Source organism: Herpailurus yagouaroundi, unplaced genomic scaffold, assembly GCF_014898765.1.
Source record: "Herpailurus yagouaroundi ecotype Mexico unplaced genomic scaffold, PumYag 159, whole genome shotgun sequence".
NCBI lineage: Eukaryota > Metazoa > Chordata > Mammalia > Carnivora > Felidae > Herpailurus > Herpailurus yagouaroundi.
In genome coordinates, this window is record NW_024412400.1 from 63,181,077 (window position 1) to 63,201,273 (window position 20,197).

Below are 20,197 nucleotides of genomic sequence, written 5' to 3' on the forward strand. Positions count from 1 at the left end.
CCATTGGTGTCCAGTGTGGGGTCGCTTCTCCTTGCCTATGATGTCCTTCCCCTTTGTGGCTAGTCACTCCAGGGATTTAGCTGTGGAAGATCTGTTCTGCCAGGCTTCAGGTGGTTTGCAGAGTGGAGCAGTTGCCTTGATACATCCGTGGGATGAGGTGAATTCAGGGTTCTCCTGCTCTATCATCTTTGCTCGCCTGTAAAATTTCTTCTAAAAAATTACTCAGTTTTTCCACAGTGGACAGTTAAAGTTTAATATATCTTTTACACATTTCAAGTAGCTTGTTTTAATTTATGAACGAAAACTGTAGTAGGCCATAAAATATTAACATAAGGCAAATATGTGAAAATTATTTTAGAGTTTGTTTTTCATAGATCTGGACCTACTGGTACAAGAATAGAACCTGCATTAGATGACTGACTGCAAGCTTCTCCATAAGTTGGCCTCCAGTAATAATGCTTTTTAAGGCCATTGGAGACTTCTGCAAGATACACATGTCCATCCACCACAAATGGCTCCACATCTGTATTGTCTGGTTTTAGACGGCCTGTTTGAATTAAGTCTGAATATGCCTGTGATTTTTAAAAAAAGAACAAACTATCATTAATAAAATAGGTTGTTCATTTATCGTAATTAAATTTCTATATTCAAATTAGCTGAACTGATTTTCAGTTTAAAATATTTTGAGTAAATTACTGAATTTTATTATTTTCCACATATAGATTTTTGTTCACTTAATTTCACAATGAAATTAGAATCTTGCAAAATTTATTTCTAAGCTTTAAGGTATTTTTTGTCATTTTATGACTTCCAGAATTAACAATTCTCACTGTTACTGATTTTGTGGGCCAAAAGGTACCATGGTCAAAATTCCTACAGGGGATCATAAATGAGGGACATAAGGAGTTGTATATGCCCTTGAAAATTTGATGACCAGGGACCCGTTTCTCAGAAAAATAATCAGATTTTGGCATCCAACTCTCTGGAGTTCATAAACTCCCTGAAGCTCATTTATAGTCTGAGGCTAAGAGACCATTTCCATATTATTAGATGGTGGCCTGGCTGGTAGCCCCATTCTTTTTTCATTGTAGAATTTTCTTTGTTTATCTCATGGATCATTGGTACGTATGTAAGATCACACAAACATGTTAAGCTGGCTTGTCAGTAAGATTGTGTACAGAGATAGGCAGAAATGTAGACAGTGAAAGAAAACTTCAGTTGCTTTCTGCTTTATTCCAAGCTCACCTTAGTTTCTAGTGTGTAGAATATGTTTTTCTAAAATCAAGATTTAAATAGTATGTTTTATTACTCATTTTGGTGGTAGTTTTGGATAGCCTTTTTGCAAATTGAGATTTTTAGCATCTTCTTTCCAAATCAAAACTATTTGTTACTATGCTTTTTGTTTTGAAAGTCGTATCAAGGGCTGTATTTGCATAAGCAACTGTAGGTCTCCAAAACCATGTCTTGGTTTAATTATTGGGCAGCAGATTAGAGACTGTGCCGCATCAAATTTAGAATAAATCAACGATTGTGATTTTTAAAATGTTTTAACTTTGGAGGAGTTGGGACTGTGTCATTCGTTGATCTTTATATTAATATGTAGTATTTGAGGTATTTTGCTATTTCAACCACAGAACTTTGCAGTCATTTTTAGGGTTTATTTTTAAATGTATCAGAACTGCAGTGTCTGACTATATTTTGTAATCATTCTTTTAATATTTATTTTTGAGAGAGAGAGAGAGACCAAGCAAGTGAGCAGGGGAAGGAGAGAGGGAGAGAGGGAGAGAGAGAATCCCAAGCAGGCTCCACTCTGGCAGTGCAGAGCCTGACACAGGGCTCCAACTCAACAAACTGAGATCATGACCTGAGCTGAAATCAAGAGTCAGACGCTTAACCCACTGAGCCACCCAGGTGCCCCAATATGTTACAATCATTTCTGAGGCCACCTGTAAATGTCTGATGTTATAGAGAAGACCCCAGAAAAAGCCTTCAGTGAAGAAGAAAGAAAACAAAACAAAACATACCACACATGTAGCTTCATCAAATTTGTTTCCCCAAATGTAGACATTAGAGAGTATGTGGTTTGTTTTCATGGACTGTGAAAGTGCAACAAGTCCTTCTCCCTTTATGTTGTTGTTGACTACTGACAACCTAGGGAGAAACAAGAAGTAATAACCCTGGAAACCAGTAAATACTTTCACAAAGAAGATGCATAAGTTAGCCAACAACATTTACTACATTTCTTTCTAAGTTTGTTATTTTAAGAGAGGGGGAGATAGAGGATCCGAAGTAGGCTCTGCACTTACAGCAGAGAGCTCGATGCAGGGCTCAAACTCACGAAGCCTGACATCATGACCTGAGCCGAACTTGGTCACTTACCCCACTGAGCCACCCAGGCACCCTTGTTGAATTTTATGCTGTAAAATCTTGGCATTACTCTTCAGCGTCTGATGTAATCCTAAAATCCAAGAAACTTAGTTCTCTAATTGGATGCTTCATGTACCTAGTAGAGCTACCTACATTTTAGAAATCAGTAGGCTGTTTTAGATCATTCAGTAAATGTTTGGGGTGGATTACAAATACGCCCTTCAGGATTAAGTCATCCAAGTAGTATTTTTTTTATTTTGTAAGTCTTGGTCATATTGAATGATTGTGATTTTTCTATAGAATTCAGGGTAAATACTATAGGCAGTAAGAATTCTCTCAGTCTTGAATCGATCATAATTAGAACCAATATAATTTTTAATAGACATTACTTTTGGGGATGCCTGGGTGGCTCAGTCAGTTAAGTGGCCGACTTTGGCTCACATCATGATCTCGTGGTTCGTGAGTTCGAGCCCCACGTCAGACTCTGTGCTGACAGCTCAGAGCCTGGAGCCTGTGTCTCCCTCTCCCTCTGCCCCCTCCCCTGCTCACACTCTGTGTCTCTCTCTCTCTCTCTCTCAAAAATAAACATTAAAAAAAAAGACATTACTTTTGAAAAAGAAATTGAAATGTTTAATATGTCAGTTTAGAAACTATTTTTATATTTCATCATGCATCTTGAGTTAAAGGGCTTGAGGTTAGTGTTTTAAAGGTTTAAATTTGTTATTTTGATTAAATATATAGCGATACTAACGCTTTAAGACTCCTGTTGTGTGAAGCAAGAGTTTCGCTGAGATACTTTGCTCCTACATCTTCTATTCTGTTAAAAGAAAGATCTATTACTTCCAGAGTAGTATTGCTTTTCAGTACGTCAGCCAAACACACCATTCCATCACGAGTTATTTTATTGCTGGGAAAGGAAAAATACGTGTTACATTTGAAAATATGAAGTATTCTTCTTTTATTCATAGAGATTAACAGGCCTCAGAATTGTTATATAGAACAGTACTTTCTCGTTCACTAAAAGATTTTAATCACTCAATTTCCCAAAAAGTTAATGAAAATTTGCTATAAAATGTTACTTTCATTCTGGATTACTAGTGATTAAATTGCTCATTCACGTTGTAGGAGATACAATATCAGTATAAGCTAAATACTAAGACTTAGGATAAAAAACTGACAATGGTTGCATTTTCTGATCTTTGGAATTAGTATCTAACGGCGTGTCCTATGTACTGTAAATGTTTACATAGACTATTCCCAGGACTTCTGGATTAATGTATTATCACTTACCAGCTCACATCAAGGTAACGTAGGCTTCTATTCAGATACAGTGCATCGCATAATTGTTTTATTCCACAGTTTTTCATATTATGCTTACACATGTGTAGTGCAACAAGGCAGTGATTTTCTTTCAACATGTGGCCTAGATGAACTGTGGACTCTTCCTAAAAATAGGTAAAATCTTTTTCTAAAATACAATTTTGAAGCTGTACCTGTTTATTCCAAACATATGCTAAGTTATTTAAATTAGCTTTTAAAAAATATCAAGACTATTAGTCTGTAATTTTCATTTGTTTTGGCTTGGCTTTTAAGAAAAATCATTTTTGCCACAAATGATACCTTATTTTAAAAATAGACAGTAGGCACTTGCAAGGTACAGTGACTAAGTGATGTAAAGTAAAAGAGGCTGGTTTTAAAAAGGCATAATCCTAAACAATCATTCCAGGTGGGGGAAAAAAAAAAAACTGGTCCCATGACGTATTGAGCATATTAAGCCCCCTTATTGTTGTCCTCTCGGTCTCTAAATTTTTCTTATACCCTCCATATGTTCCTGAACTTTTCTCTTGATTCCTACTACTCTTCATAGTCTTTAGACAAAATACACATTTCCCAATGTTGATTCTTTTAAAAACACTCATTAATCCTGTGATATCTAGTTCTTCCCTTTTATAATCATCCCAAATTTCTAAATATGTTTTACTCTTCTAGTCACTGGAAGACTTAATTTGTAATTCCAAAATCTAGCTGCTTCCAGGCAAAAGGTATACAGCCTCAATGAGGATTTGAATACCAAGCACTTTAAATTTTTAAGAGTCAGAGTCTTGAAATGAATGGGTCAGAGTATTTTATGGTAAGAAGTCCTCTTGATTGCTGTATTTATAAGAAGTTTTACAGTCATTGGAAATGCTGAATACAAACATGGATAACTATGCTCAAATTACATACTTCTACATAATACTGAGAAAAACCTACTTTGAGAAAAACTTTAAAAGTTACACGAGACCACGTGGCAATAGCAGATAGTACATGAGTTTTATAATAAAAGTATATGAGCTTTATGATAAAACTGTCCAGGGGTGCCTGGGTGGCTCAGTCGATAAAGTGTCTGACTCTTGATTTCGGCTCAGGTCACGATCTCACGGTTCATGAGTTCAAGCCCCACAACGGGCTCTCTGCATACAGTGCAGAGCCCGCTTGGGATCTCTCTCTCCCTCTCTCTCTGCCCCTTCCCTGTTTGCGTGCGCTCTCTTGCTCTCAAAATACCCTTAAAACTGTCCAGATACTTGCATTATACTAGCTGTAGGAGTTTGAGCAAATTATTTCATCTAGCTGAGTCTCAGTTTCCTTTCCTGTAGAACAGATAAAATTCTACTTCCCTCAGAGAATTAAATTAACAAAAAAGTACATGGCCCCAAATAAGTGTTCTATAGAACACTGCAAAGCATTTATTATTATTCAGTGTTCTGTAATCCTGTATCTTATTTAAATTATTGCTGACACTGAAATAGATACACCCAAAGGAAGCTATAGTTTCGGATCTTAACAAATGCAAACTGATCACTTACGGGGCCAAATATTGCTCTGCATGGTGCCTGAAACAGAGGACATGATACATATTTGTGTTTTATGCTTTGCATTTTTTTTTAGGTCAAGAAATTCGGTCGAGTGACCACCCTTATTAAGGGACGGAACTAGAATCAGAAATAGTAAAGAGTTTTTAGGTCAATGCGCTGAGTTTGACAATTTGCCTAAGATGATGCCTGGCATCAGTATCTTTCCAAGCTCCCCAGATAAATGGAATTCATTAAATGGAACAGGTTTGCAGGCTTATGTTTGGGAACAGCACAGTATGAGGAAGCACATGAGGATTCTACTCTACGGCCACTGAAGAAACTAGTGCTCACAGGGAGAGAGAGGGTGGTGGCTGCCTTAGGAATAGAAAGCAGGCTAGAGTTTACCTGACTGGCTAAACTCTCAGCACCAGGCTGAGAGCAAGGGCTTGGACCTGAAAAAGGCCTTTGGGCTTTTCATAATTCTCAGATTTGGGAATGACAACACTTCACACAAGAGGAATTGTGCTTCTGATGTGATTTCATATAGTTTAACACACTTATTTCTTTGAGGCTTTAATCCAGAAAATTTTGATTTAGCCTTCATATGTCACATCCTCAATCTGAGAACCTTCTCTGCCACTTCTAAAAGAATGTTAAAGGATTAAGGAGAAGCCTTGACAGCAGGTACCATGTTTTCCCTCATCTTGTCTCCAGTAGGTAGCTTACCTATAGGATCAAGTCCAGACTTCCCAGGCTGCTATTCACTCACATTCTGCCATTATTACTCATAATTTCAAAAGTGGTTTAGTGATACCAATAGACAACAAAACAATTTACACTGAGCTTTTATAATCCAGCCTTTAAAACTTGAATCATTTGGGGGCACCTGGGTGGCTCAGTAGGTTAAGCATCCGGCTTCAGCTTAGGTCATGATCTCACGGTTTGTGGGTGAGATCACACATGGGGCTCTGTGCTGACAGCTCAGAGCCTGGAACCTGCTTTGGATTGTGTGTCTTCCTCTCTCCCTGCCTCTCTCCCACTTGTTCGTTCTCTCTCTCTCTCTCTCTCTCTCTCAAAAATAAACATTAAAAAAATTAAAAAATAAAACTTTAATCATTTTTGTCTGAACTACTTTGCCTCTCTACAGGTTTACTCACTGTTAATCTGAGTTTACAAGAAAAAAAAAAAAGACATGTTTACTGCTTAAATAAGCAACATCTAAAATCATGACTCAATTTTTCTTCAAGTAAGCTTTTGTTTGTAAATGCAGTTAATTCTAAAAATTTAGGGGCGCCTGGGTGCCTCAGTCGGTTAAGCGGCCGACTTCGGCTTAGGTCATGATCTCGGAGTCTGTGAGGACTGTGAGTTCAGGCCCCACGTCGGGCTCTGTGCTGACAGCTCAGAGCCTGGAGCCTGTTTCGGATTCTGGGTCTCCCTCTCTCTGACCCTCCCCTGTTCATGCTCTGTCTCTCTCTGTCTCAAAAATAAATAAACGTTGAAAAAAAAAATTTTTTTTAATAAAAAAATAAAAAAAATAAAAATTTAATGCATTCATGAACCTTGACATGACCTTCAATAAATAGTACCTTCGTTTTATTCACATATAATAATATTAGCTGTCATCACTTTGAATACATACCTGTTCACCATACAGTATAGGTCGGTTTAGGTTTATTCCCTTAATTGTTTGGTTTTGAGTTAGGACTGTAGCAAATGCTATCACACTTTGCATTCCCTAAAAACAATAAATTCATTAAGGAAACTGACAACATATTTAACGTCCCTATTTCAAAATCAGTAATCTGGATTCAGTTAAATAAATTTTATTTTGAATTGTAAACCTTGCGTGGTCAAATTCAGAAATGAATGATCACTGTGTTCTTTTCTCCCTGGCCTAAAATCTGTAACATGATGGGGAGTTCTGAAAGTTTCACAGTCCATTTCCTAGGATGTTTACCTCCAGGTTTGCTCCTAAGTCCTCAGGGTACTGTGTGTTGCAGACAGACCTCAGATACATAGATACACACGTGGGTCCCAGCTAGCACTCTGCACTACTGAGAATACTGCAAGTATTATGCATACTTGAACCCTCTGTGTGAGTTGTGGCAAAGATTTACTAATCCATTTTTCACAGCTTCCACAGGCCTCCCTCTTTACCTTATTGGAAGGGCCTAATTCTTCCCCCATTTCTGTGATGGACACCACCGACCACACCCGGGTGTTACACCAGAAAACCTGGGCTTCCTTGCACTCTGCCACTCCACTCACCCTCCCCTCCAATTAATCAGTAAGTCTTCAGAGATTCTGTCTCCAAAAGATGTCTCAAATTAGCCCATCTGGGTGCCACCACCCCAACCCCAGTCCTTATTGTCACCTGGACTACTGTAGTAACTTCCTAAATGGTCTGTGAGCTTCCTCTGTCACTCTCTAATTCCCCAACAGAGAAACCAGAGATCTTTTTAAAGGACCAATCAGATAACGTCACTTCTCAAAGCCTTTCCATGACACATATTTATAGCAATCCCCTCTTCCCCTGATGTATGACCTGCAACCCATACAACATTGCTGGATCTGGCCTCTGCAAACCTCCACCTTCATTTTGAGATACTCTTAACTCCCTCATCCACTCTGGCTTTTGAGTTCTTAAAACCTGCGGAGTCAGTATTTCATTACTCATGTACCTCTCATGATTTTTGCTATATTTGGGTGTCAGTTTTATTATTTACTTAATAGTTTTCCATTAAATCAATTCACTTTTTCCATCTTATTTTAAAACTGTCACTACTATAAATGGAAAACCTTAAAATAAGTAAATTCCTCAAAATAAGCATTTGTAAAAATAAATACATTAGTATTAAAATCGCCTCAGTCTGTATTAGTAATGCCACCCATACAACACTTGGGGCAGCACTATCTTAGAGTCTGTATGTGTTGGACCTCTGACTTGAATGTTCTGCCATGGATGCTTTCCAAGGCAGTTTTTCCTCATCCTTCATGACCAGTGTTACCTCCTCAGATATTAGAAACTACCCTATCCTGAAGATTACCTCCTACTTGGCAATCTTTGTAGCACTTTTCTGTTTATTGATGTTTTCCCAACTGGAATATAAGCTTTCTAATGAAGTAGCATTTTTTTTTTTAATAAGAAACAACAATAACAACAAAACACCACAATCTTTTTTCTCAAAAGATCCCATATAGGTTAAGAAGGGTTATAGATGGAAGCTTAGGAAGAATTTTATTCTAAGTATTCCTCTATAATAAATACAATCTGATTTTATTAATAGCACTATTATGCCTAATAGTATATATATTAAAAAAAAAAAAAAACTTTTTCTCTGATATTAGGGGAAAGCTTAATCATTCCTAAGATGGTCATTTAGCTGGTCTCTTTAACAATTACCTATCCTGGTTTCCAGGGAGAATGACGCAGTACCTAGGCAATATTTCTTATAACCATTTTACTCACCAGATCACAGTCACCCAGATCTAATTTTTCTAAGGATGAATTAATTTGCAGCATTGCAGCAAAAAACATTCCACCTTTATTTTCAATCTTGTTTCCAGTCATTCTTAGGTATTTCAGAGTTGTATTCTTCTGAAAAGGAAAAGAACCAAAACTTCGTTAAATTTTAGTCCACAGAATTCTTGTTTGATTACGTGAGTTAGGAGACTATATTACTATTTGTAGACTCCTCAGTTTTTCATGAAGACAGAAGAGGATACACTCCTTAAAGGTACCATTCAGCTACTCATAACATAAAAATCTAGCTTAATTTTTTAGTGGAGAGAATGCCCAGGAAACAGATGCCCAAAAATGCCCAGTAAATGAAGCAGATTTTAATAAATTTTCCTTTCACTGGGAAATCTATAGGTTTGTTTTCTAACAAAATTATGCCACTTTTTTTTTTAGGTGAAATTCACATAACCCAAAGTTAACCATTTTAAAGTGTACAATTCACTGGCTTTTAATAAATTCACAGTGTTACACAGCCATCACATAGCTAGTTCCAAAGTATTTTTATTACCTCCTCAAAAGGAGACACTATACCCATTAAGTACTCATTCCATATTCTCCCTGTATCACTTCTAAAGGAATATAATTTCTCAAACATTTGCAAAGTTTAACTCCTCTCATTCCACTCTTTTGATAATTCTTTCACAAATAAAACTACAGACATTTCAATATGCTGATGAGTAAATATCAGAAGACATGTAAGTGCAAATAGTTATCTTTAAAGTTAATCCAAACCCCTTTAAGAGCAGGAAGAAGGCAAGGAGGTCTACTGTTAACACTTCTATTTAATATTGTACTGGGGATTCTAGACCAAGCAATTAGGCAAGGAAAAGAAACAAAAAAGGCATCCAGATTGGAAAAGAAGTAAAACCATCTCTGCATATAATGTGATCTTATTTATGGAAAATCCAAAGGAATCCACCAAAAAAGCTGTTAGAACTAGTGAGTTCAGTGAGACTGCAGGGCAAAAGACCAATTTTGTGTGTGTGTGTGTGTGTGTGTGTGTATTTTTAATCGTATTTCTACACACTAGCAATGAACAACCCAAAACTGAAATTAAGGTTATCCCATTTACAATAGCATCAAAAAGAATAAAACGTTAGGAATAAATTTAGCAAAAGCAAGACTTGTACGTTAAAAACAAAGCACTGTTGAAGGAAATGAAAAACCTAAATAAATGGAAACCCTTCCCATGTTCGTGGATCAGAAGACTTAATACTGTTAAGATGGCAATACTCCCCAAACTGATCTAAAGACTGAAAGCAATTCCTCTCAAAAATCCTTGTTTTTCTTGCAGAACTTGATAAACTGATCTTAAATTTCGTACGGAAATGCAAGGGACCAGCACATCTTGAAACAGAAAGGACCCATGCTTCTTGACTTCAGAACTGGCTACAAACTACAGTAATCAAGATAGTGTGGGACTGGCATAAGGATCAAAATACAGGTTAATAGAATGAAGAATAGAGAAATAAGCCATTTACAATCGATCGAGAAAATTAATGGGGAAGAACAGTCTTAAATAGTATTGGGACAACTGGATATCCACATACAGAAGAATGAGGTTAGACTCCCACCTCACATCATATACAAAAATTGACTCAAGATGGATCAAATAACTAAATGAAAGAGCTAAAACAAAACTGTTAGAAGAATACGCAAGTGTAAATCTTCATGACTTCGAGTTAAGCAAAGCCTTCTTAGATATAACAACAAAAGCACAAACAACAAAAGAAAAAATAAATCGAACTTTATCAAAATTAAATAATTTTGTGCTTCAAAGGACAGACACCATTAAGGAAGTGAAAAGGCAACCTAAACTACAGAATGAGAGAAAACATTTGCAACTCATGTATCTGATAAGGGACTTACATCCAGAACATGTAAAGAACTCTCACAGTTTATAAATTTTTTTTTTAACGTTTCAGACAGAGAGAGACAGAGCATGAACGGGGGAGGGGCAGAGAGAGAGAGGGAGACACAGAATCGGAAGCAGGCTCCAGGCTCTGAGCCATCAGCCCAGAGCCCGACGCGAGGCTCGAACTCCCGGACCGTGATATCGTGACCTGAGCTGAAGTCGGATGCTCAACCGACTGAGCCACCCAGGCGCCCCAGAACTCTCACAGTTTAAAAAGACAACTAAAAACCATTTAAAAATGGGCACCGAATAGACGTTTCTCCAAAGAATGGCACATGCAAAGATGCTCAACATCATTATTTATGAGGGAAATGCAAATCAAAACCACAAAACCTCTTCATATCCACCAGGATGGCTAAAATCAAGACAGTAACAAGTGCTGGTGAGGATGTAGAGAAATTAAAACACTCCACATTGCTGGTAGAATCATAAAAAGGGACAGCCACTTTGGAAAACAGTTTGGGAGTTTCTCAAGATGTTGAACACCATTACCAAATGATCTAGCAGTTTCACTCCTAGGTATATACCCAAGAAAATGGAAAACCTATGCACACAAAAATGTGCAAATATTCACATTATTATATATAATTCACATTATTATAGACAAAAAGTGGAAAACCAAATGTCCTTTAACTGATAGATGAACAAAATAGGATATATCCAAATCATGGAATATTATTGGGCAATAAGAAGGAATGAAGTATGTTACAATATGGATGAACACTCACTGGGGAGTGAAAGAAGCATGGAGAAGGGTTGCTAATGGCTTTGCGGCATCTTTGGGGGATGAAAAGTTCTAAAAATAGGCAGTGGTGGTTGCACAATTCTGAATACACAAAGACCCACAGAGCTGAACACCTTAAAGGTAAATTTTTATGGAAAAAAATTTTTATGTATGTGAATTATACCTCAATAGAGCTGTTTATTTTTAGGGGTACCTGGGTGGCTCAGTCAGTTAAGTGTCTGATTCTTGGTTTTGGCTCAGGTCATGATCTCACGGTTCATGGGTTTGATCCCCACATCGGGCTCTATGCTGGCAATGTGGAGCCTGCTTGGGATTCTCTCTCTTTCCCTTCCTCTTTGTCCCTCCCCTGCTCACTCACTCTCTCAAAATACATAAATAATCATTTTTTTTAAACTGAGTTCAAAAGTGCTTGTAATATTACATTTTAATACATCAAAGTGCAATAAAAGTACACATTTGCATAATAATGTAAGTTCACAGTGATATTTTATTATGTTGATTACAAGCTATCAGAAGTTAAAATTCCCAAAGAAAATGTTGGTTTAAGGTATATAAATGCTTACATGTAGTGCTTTAGCAATCAATTCTCCACCTTCGGGCCCAATATCATTAAACATAAGATTTAAATAAATGAGTTTATGTTGTTTCTATAATAAGGAGAGAAAAGAAACTATTATTAGGAATGCAATTATTAGGAAACAAATCAATCTAGGAGCTGCTTTATTTAAATAAAAGTATTCACCTCCAAAGAAAATCTTTGCAACATAGAAAATCTGTAAGTCCAGCAAAAGAAACTACATTAAGGGCCGGGGGAGGGGGTGGAGATTACCATTCTCATTTAAACATAACTGCAATATAAATGAAAGAAAACGACCACATTCTTTTTTGATCAGTGATTCAAAGTATGAATGTGCTTGCAAAGTATGAGTACAAGTTTGCAAAAGAGGACTCAGGAGCTCTAGGTACCAGTAGTCTACTGATAAATACACAGGTGGGTTTTCAGTGTATTTCAAGTGTTATAAATATAGTGCAAGGTCAGGACCTGGACATTTTGCAAAACTATCACTTTGTGGGTGTGCCACGAGGCTAGGTGGTTTCACTGTAAACAGAACATTTTGATGACTTTTGCAGCATTTTTGTAATTGTTGAGAATAAATTATTTAGTTTATATTCTTTTTAAATCTTCACTCTGTCCTTACGTTGTGTGCTATCTCATGGACAGGAGAATTTTAAAATCACTTTTAAGCTCATTGGAAACATGTTTAGCAGTTGAGATTGGGACAAGTAAGAACTTTAAAAAAGCAAATTCAAGAGAGGTAGTAAGTGATATATGCTGCCTCAAACATTTTAACTGAGAAAACAGACACATACACATATTTGCCAATCGTCTTGAGGTTGGAACAAGGGCCTTTTCCTAAAGTACACCTATCTGATTGGTGGACCACACGTTTTTTGTTTTGTTTTGTTTTTTTGACCACACTGTATTTCTTAAATAAAATGCAACCATAATGCAGCACTTCAGCCTGGGCAGTTCCAAAGTGAAGTCTGTAATAAAGGGTTAACTTAACAGGCTTAGGGTACTCAAACTCTGCACATTCCAAAGAAAGGACTGGTTCTTAACTGATTCCTGGGAGAAAGCAAAAAGAACGAGAACATGTTGCAGTAAAATACCTGAAGCAGTCTTGCAGCATAGTATGCACCAACATCACTCATGAGGTTATATCTAACATCCAAACCTGGAGAACACGGATGAATAGAGGCAGATATTCCTTATAATGAATAATTAAAATCAGGAAGATGAAAGCAAGAGGCAACGATTCTTAAGGAAGCATATACCATTAATATATGGATTCTTCTTTAAAATTCTGGAAAGAATCCAAAAATCTTCACCTGTTATTCTTTCTACTGGCATTAAGCGACTGTTACCAGGAATGTTTAATGTGATTCCTTCCAATCTGTTAAAATACAAAAAAGAAACCCAGTAAAGAAGTAAAAGCACTTTTTCCCTCGTGTGTAAATAGTAACGTCATGAATAGCATTTACTGAAACCAAGTATGAGTCACAATATAGATTTACAGCAAGTAACTTAAGAGGGCTGAATATTCTACAGATTTTACAGACACTTTTATATTATAGAATTTTTCTCACACACACACAAAACAATGTATCTCCACTTGACAGATAATGACATCAAAGACTTAAACGATTTTCATAAATAAATCCAGCCCACAGGAGTTCAGCACAAATCTGGAGCCGAGAGCCACTGGTCTCGTGTTCGTCCCCATATACTCCACTGCCTCTGGGACTAACGCTGTCCATCATTTACCTCTCTAGATCAAAAAGTACGCCCATTTTAAAAAGGATTTGCAAGCGGCTTTAAACAAATCACTCAGTATTCCCGGATTTTCACACAGATGATTATCAGTGAATATTACTTATGTAATCAAGTATTTGTCTTCCTTACCCCTTTTCAATTTCTTCATCCACTTCCTGGAGTAGATGCCATACAAAGGAATTAATTTTCCTGGACTTTGCCATACATAGATTATAATAATCTTCCTGGAGACTGCCAATAATTTCTGGAACTTTTGAAAAAGTAGTGCATTACTCTTCACAATGTGAATTATACTGGGACCTTTCCCTTTCCCTCTACACCTTCCCCCTGCCCCCCGCAAAAAAAAAAAAAAAAAAAAAAAAATTACACTTCTTCCAAAGATACGAATGTGTATGTGAATAGAGTCAGGGGTAAGGAAGAAAAGGAGATGGGATTAAGAGCAAAAGGGGGAAAATAGAAGGAATCGAGGCGAGTGAAAATGCCGTTCGAACTAGAGCCATAGAAGCCCCCACTGAGGGTAGGCAGACACTAACTTGGAAGCAACACAAAAGGACAACTACAGGCCTGGTAGCTGAGGAAAAGGATATTCATAAAAATTAAATATTTTGTCCAAAACCATACAGCTAATGAGGGCAGAGTATAAAAACTGACTCCAAAGCCTCTTTCCACTCTGCCACCTTAGGTTAGGATGACTCACACTTTCTTATCATGACTTCAGATAAAGACAATTCTATCAGAGAATCTAAACTTTAAAAAGATCTGAAAAATCACCACGTCCCATAGGCTTCTTGGATACCCTCTATACCATGCAGGTTGATGCATCTTTGAATATAGCTGTCAGTTCCTCCTTACACTAAGTGGAGGCCTGGCTCATAGCAGCTCTTCACCTACCCTAGCCTTCCATGTCCTCTATTTTTTTTTTTTTTAAGTTTATTTTGAGAGGGAAGGAACCAGTGGGGAGGAGCAGAAGCGTGGGGACAGAGGATCCTAAGCAGGCTCTGTGCTGACAGCAGCGAGCCTGATGTGGGACTTGAACCCACAAACTGTGGGATCATGACCTGAACCCAATTTGGACACTTGAGCCACCCAGACACCCCCTTTTCCTCTTTCTAAAGATTGATTTTGCTCTGTTCAGCCCTTAAAGAAGACTGAAACAAAGCAGGAGTTGAATTCTCTCCTTTGTTACACCTGCTTTCCTTAAAGGTCTTAGTTTTTCATATTAACTTAAAAGGATCTTTTGCCAGACCCACGCCTTCCAGGGTGGAAGCTATGCTGTCACTCTCAGAAGCACATGCCACTATCTTTGTTTTCTGTCCTATCTTTTGTGTAAGTCTCTTGAAAAAAAAAAAATCTGTGCTCAGAGATCTCACGACTCAACCAACCTAGTGTCTTCAGAGCCAGCCTCTTTGAGTCTCTGCATCTCAACAGATGTTCTTTGCTGAGATTTTTGCTGAGTAGATTTCTACATTATATGAACCCAAGAGTTTACTAAACAAATTTGCAAAACAAGATTTAAGATGAGGAACGTTGTATTAAAAAGGAAAGCAGTAAACTTTTCTTAACAGTTTTTAAGAATAAGCTTTAAAGGGTCACTTGGGTGGCCAGTCGGTTGAGGTCTGACTTCGGCTCAGGTCACGATCTCATGGTCTGTGAGTTCGAGCCCTGCGTCAGGCTCTGTGCTGACAGCTCAGAGCCTGGAGCCTGCTTCGGATTCTGTGCCCTCTCTCTCTGCTCCTCCCCTGTTCATGCTCTGTCTCGGTCTCAAAAATAAATAAAAACATTAAAAAAAAAAAAAGAATAAGCTTTAAAGGGGCACTTGGGTGGCTCAGTCGGTTGAGCGTGCGACCCCAGCTTGGGTCACAATCTCATGGTTTGTGAGTTCGAGTCCCGTGTTGGGCTCTGTGCTGACAGCTTGGTATTGTCTCCCTCTCTCTGTGCCCCTAACCCACTCACATTCTGTCTCTGTCTCTCCCAAAAATAAATAAACATTAAAAAAAATTTAAATAATAAGTTTTAACAAAAATTAACCTACTTATTCCAGACAACTTAGAAATTTCAGTATAAAAAAATAAACATTTATTAGCAATCCCACTGCCAAAGAACCATTATAACAGGCCTGTGGGTATTTCCTCCCAAATGTTTTTCTCACATATGTACTTATTAGCATTTTTAAACAAAATTGGAATATTTCAGTACAGTTCCATATCTTTTAACATTATGTTGTGAGTTTTCCCATGTCATTCTCTGAAATTTTTTTATGTCAACAGAATTTCCTCTCTTGTGTGTGGATGTACCTAAGAAATCCTTCACTTATTTTAGGAAGTTTTCATGTATTTAAACAACATTTTGGCACAATATCTCCCAAATTGTGCTCTTTACAATACTAATCTATGAAATGATCAAAGATACTCTGGGGCACCTGGGTGGTGCAGTCAGTTGGGCATCTGACTTTGGCTTAGGTCATGATCTCACGGTTCTTGAGTTCAAGCCCCGCATCAGGCTCACTGCTGTCAGTGCAGAGCCCGCTTGGATCCTCTATCCCCCTCTCCCTGTACCCCTACCCCGCACGCTCTCTTTCAAAAATAAACATTTTTAAAAAAAGATGTTCTCTCTCTCTCTCTGCCCCTCCCCCGTTCATGCTAATAAATAAAAACGTTGAAAAAAAATTAAAAAAAAAAAAAAAAGATGTTCTAAGTAGAATAGATTTTATTGTCAGATAAGCTTGGGAAGCGCTGCAGTAAACAAAGCTAAACAGACCCCTATCTGTATAACACTTCTCTGGACATTAAAAACACTCAAGAGCGTAAAGAGTCTTTAAATTATTGAGCCTGGAGAGAAGGGAGAATAAAAATACTCCATCTCCCAGACTTATGTGACCAGGGTTCACATGGAATTCAATCTACAAAATGCTACTTTGGCATTCTCGACAGGAAACATAGCAAACAGATCTCAAACACATTTACTTGTTGGAGCTGCACTCCCACTGGGCTTGTTTCCTCCCTTCTACTACCTCCCTTGTTTTGTTTTTTAAATTTTAACAATTATTTTTGAGAGAGACAGATGGACAGACAACGCGAACGGGGGGAGGGACAGACAGAGAGGGAGACACAGAATCTGAAGCAGGCTCCAGGCTCCAAGCTGTCTGCCCAGAGCCTGACACGGGGCTCGAACTCACAAACCATGAGATCATGACCTGAGCTGAAGTCGGACCCTCGACCAACTGAGCCACCCAGGAGCCCCATCCTTGGTGTTAAAAACAGAAGACTACCGTGAGAATCTCTGAGGCTCAGTGCCTGCCTTCAGCTGGCCACAGCACACCCAGGACATGCAGGAGAAATGCGTCAGACTTAGAAATCCTATTTCTTTGAAAGAAGGAGGGAATCTTAAACTATACACTAAATATAGCTAAAGAAAGTTATACGAAAAATTCTTATTACCCGACTGTGGATTTAAAGTGTTTAAAAGTTTCTGGTATATTTTTCTGTTATGCTCTCTTTCATTTAAAATTCACCTAAGTACTGTATGTCAGGATTTTATGGCATCAGTAATTTATTTCCTGTATTCATATTCACAGAAAATAAGTCAGTGTTCTAATTGTAAAGCTAAGACTAGGAATACCAGTTACACAAGAAAATGTCAAAGTCTAACCCAAATGTCATTTTTAATCCATGCCAAAGTCTTATATTCCAAATATTTTCCACCTAGGAGCACTTTTTAAAAATTCTATATTAAAAAAAAAAAAGTGGGCAGGGGCTCAGTTTGGAGGTGGTCCCCTATGCCCTCCTACACTGGCACCACCCAAGTACTGGGGAAATCCAAGGGTTGGGAGTGAGTCAGAGTAAGTGCCTATCCAGGATCAGCTGTGTGACTTTGAACAAGTACAAGTTATTTATTTATTTATTTTCAACGTTTATTTATTTTTGGGACACAGAGAGACAGAGCATGAACGGGGGAGGGGCAGAGAGAGAGGGAGACACAGAATCGGAAACAGGCTCCAGACTCTGAGCCATCAGCCCAGAGCCTGACGCGGGGCTCGAACTCACGGACCGCGAGATCGTGACCTGGCTGAAGTCGGACGCTTAACCGACTGCGCCACCCAGGCGCCCCAAGTACAAGTTATTTAAATTCTCCCATCTTAAACTTCCTCTTATGCTAGAGGCAGAGCTAGATGCCCATCTCACAGATGCAGTAAGGAATAGGTAAAGCTTCTAGCACAGTTCCATATCTACAAGCACACAACCCTTTAAAACAAGCATCCAGGGGCCCCTGCGTGGTCTGACTTAGCTCAGGTTATGACCTTACTACTCATGAGTTCAAGCCCCACATGACCTCTGTGCTGACAGGTCAGAGCCTGGAGCCTGCTTTAGGATTCTGTCTCCCTCTCTCTCTGCCCCTCGCCTGCTCATTCTCATTCACTCTCTCAAAAATAAACATTTAAAAATATATTTAAAAAGACAAACAAAAACAAGCATCCAAAATGGAAACAGTGTGGAATACCTGGGTGGCTGAGTCAGTTAAGCAACCCATTCTTGATTTCTGCTCAGATCATGAACTCATGGTTCTTGGGTTTGAGCCCTGTAATAGGGGTCCTACTGAGCCTGTTTGGGATTCTCTCTCTCTTTCTCTCTCTCCCCCTTTCTCCCTCTCTACCCCTCCCCTGCTACGTGCTCTCCCTCAAAAATTAATCTAAAAAAAAAATGGACAGGATGGCAGGAGGAGGGGTGTACAGACCATACTCGAGACCCTCTTGCCCACCTAGGCCCCGCTTTCTGGAGCTTGCACACAAAAAAGGGCCCAAGAGGAGCACCTACACACCCTTCCCTGAGACGGGAGAGCAAATCAATAGACACACCTCCCCCAGGACAACCTATCAAGTGAAGGGCAGACCCTCGGGGAGGAAGGGGGCGGATCGTGGGGCTCCCCTCCCACCCATATGTGGGGGCCCCCCGAAGTTCTGGCCACAGCTGGGGTTCCCAGGGGCACCCTCCTGCCAAGCCGCCTCAGGCCGGCAGCCTGCTCGGAGGAAAGGGCTGGTGCGAGCAAGCCCGCGGCTGGGGTAGCGCCCCTCACCCGCTCCACCTGGCCAGGCAGGCGCTGAAGGATACCCTATTTCTTACCGCTCCTGTCGGCCGGGGCCCAGGACGTAGTAGGGATTGTAGTGGGAGCGGGAGGGGGAGACGGGGACTTGGCCCGGGCCGCCACCTTCCCACCGCCCCGCATCTCCCTTTCCGCCCCCAGAGCCGTGGTGGAGTTGTCATGACGACCGCGCGCATGCGCCTGCCCAGTCCCGGGCCTCCTGCCAGCTGCACCAGGGCTCGGGTGACCGCCGGACCCTGAACGCCACCTCCAGCCCGCTGCGCATCCATTACCCACTTGGGCCCTTAAGGCCTGTCTGGGCAGGCGGTGACCACCAATGCTATGGAGGCTCCTCGGTCACCCCCGCCTGGCTTCGGGTCACCTTGACCTGGGTTAAAAACACAGACGGAGGGTGCCCCGGTTCCTTTGCAGGGAGAAGTTCTTGAGGTTTAGCGGGCACGGCTGATAGGCTGGGGGCCAGGGCTACAATGACGATTGTGACACAGTCCCCTCCCCAAAGCGTGCACATACCTGCGGGGGGCCAAGTACAGAAGAACGTGGTAGCACCAGGACAGATAAGGTCCGGAGCTAAGGAAGCTGAAAGGGGTATGTAGATCAGTCTTGTGTTGGGGCGGGGGTATCAGGGAGGGCTTTTTGTCGGAGGTGACTCTCTGACCGGCCCCAGCGAATCCGTCCCAGGTGCTGGAGACACACAGGTACTTGGGGCTGCCTAGATGAGTATGGGGTGGGTGGGGGGGGAGGCGGGCAGGGCCAGATCCACACGGAGCCCTGCGCATCCTCTGAGAAGCACAGCTGATAGGGGGCAAGGTGCTGGGAGCCCACAGATAGGAAACAGCTGGTGGAGGGTGGATTTGACAGGATCTAGGGGAGACTCTGAAGCAGCCTCAGTAGCCCAACAGAGATAGGGCCTCAGCCGAGGCTGGACTCAGTGAAAGGAGGAGATGGGGACAAAACCCAGCAAGAGGTACAGGGTAGCATGCTCAGGATTTGGTACTTGGATGGGGGAGAGAGAAAAAGAGGAAGGAGGAAAGGAAAGGTCTTCTGTTTGGGGTTAACCATAGACTGCAGAGGAAGCAGCTGAAGGGCCCTGGAGAGAGAGAGAGCTCTGGAACCAACCAGAGACTCCGTGCCTGGAGGATAGAAGGAAGACCCTCAAGGTGAAACCAGGACATTTATGAACACTGTTCAAAGGTGAAAAATAAAGTGCCCAAGACCTCTCTCCCGGAAGCTACCCCACTAGGCAATTCCAGAAGAGCACTCCACTGTTAGCAAATTGTGCTAGGAGGCAGGGGTCTCTGCGTAGCCCACAGACTGTGGCCATCACTTGAATTACTTCAGGTTAAACATGATAGAAAATACTGTTTTCATTTACCGCGGGGGGGGG

At 40.1% G+C, this 20,197-nt stretch overlaps 2 protein-coding genes across 5 annotated transcripts in view; one reads left to right on the forward strand and one right to left on the reverse strand.

The window, feature by feature from the left end:
* Nucleotides 1-226: 226 nt before the first annotated feature.
* Nucleotides 227-18,953, reverse strand: LRRC34 (leucine rich repeat containing 34). Its single transcript, XM_040480707.1, has 11 exons — nucleotides 18,834-18,953; nucleotides 13,846-13,966; nucleotides 13,218-13,336; nucleotides 13,053-13,117; nucleotides 11,945-12,028; nucleotides 8,671-8,799; nucleotides 6,841-6,936; nucleotides 3,658-3,812; nucleotides 3,119-3,274; nucleotides 2,025-2,151; nucleotides 227-572 (listed from the first exon to the last, which is right to left on the reverse strand). The coding sequence occupies exons 1-11, from the start codon at nucleotides 18,934-18,936 to the stop codon at nucleotides 369-371; spliced, it is 1,359 nt and encodes a 452-aa protein (XP_040336641.1). The 5' UTR covers nucleotides 18,937-18,953; the 3' UTR covers nucleotides 227-368.
* Nucleotides 18,954-19,061: 108 nt separating this feature from the next.
* The window catches only part of LRRIQ4 (leucine rich repeats and IQ motif containing 4), a 20,698-nt gene continuing 19,562 nt past the window's right edge, over nucleotides 19,062-20,197 (forward strand). For 2 of the 4 annotated variants that reach the window (XM_040480703.1, XM_040480706.1), the window contains exon 1: nucleotides 19,891-20,004. In XM_040480703.1, coding sequence (XP_040336637.1) covers nucleotides 19,988-20,004 — 17 coding nt within the window. In that variant the 5' untranslated portion in view covers nucleotides 19,891-19,987. Of the gene's footprint in view, nucleotides 19,399-19,442; nucleotides 19,509-19,890; nucleotides 20,005-20,197 lie in introns of those variants that run through there. The other 2 variants (XM_040480704.1, XM_040480705.1) reach the window with 2 other exon arrangements.

What these genes read in the sequence shown, in the direction of transcription:
- LRRC34 (XM_040480707.1), bottom strand. Translation starts at nt 18,936, where the DNA reads ATGCGGGGCGGTGGGAAGGTGGCGGCCCGGGCCAAGTCCCCGTCTCCC. An exon ending in GAAGAATCCATATATTAATG is followed by an intron (nt 13,118 to 13,217) that starts GTATATGCTTCC and finishes CGTGTTCTCCAG; the next exon opens with GTTTGGATGTTAGATATAAC. An exon ending in ATGCTGCAAGACTGCTTCAG is followed by an intron (nt 12,029 to 13,052) that starts GTATTTTACTGC and finishes TCCTTATTATAG; the next exon opens with AAACAACATAAACTCATTTA.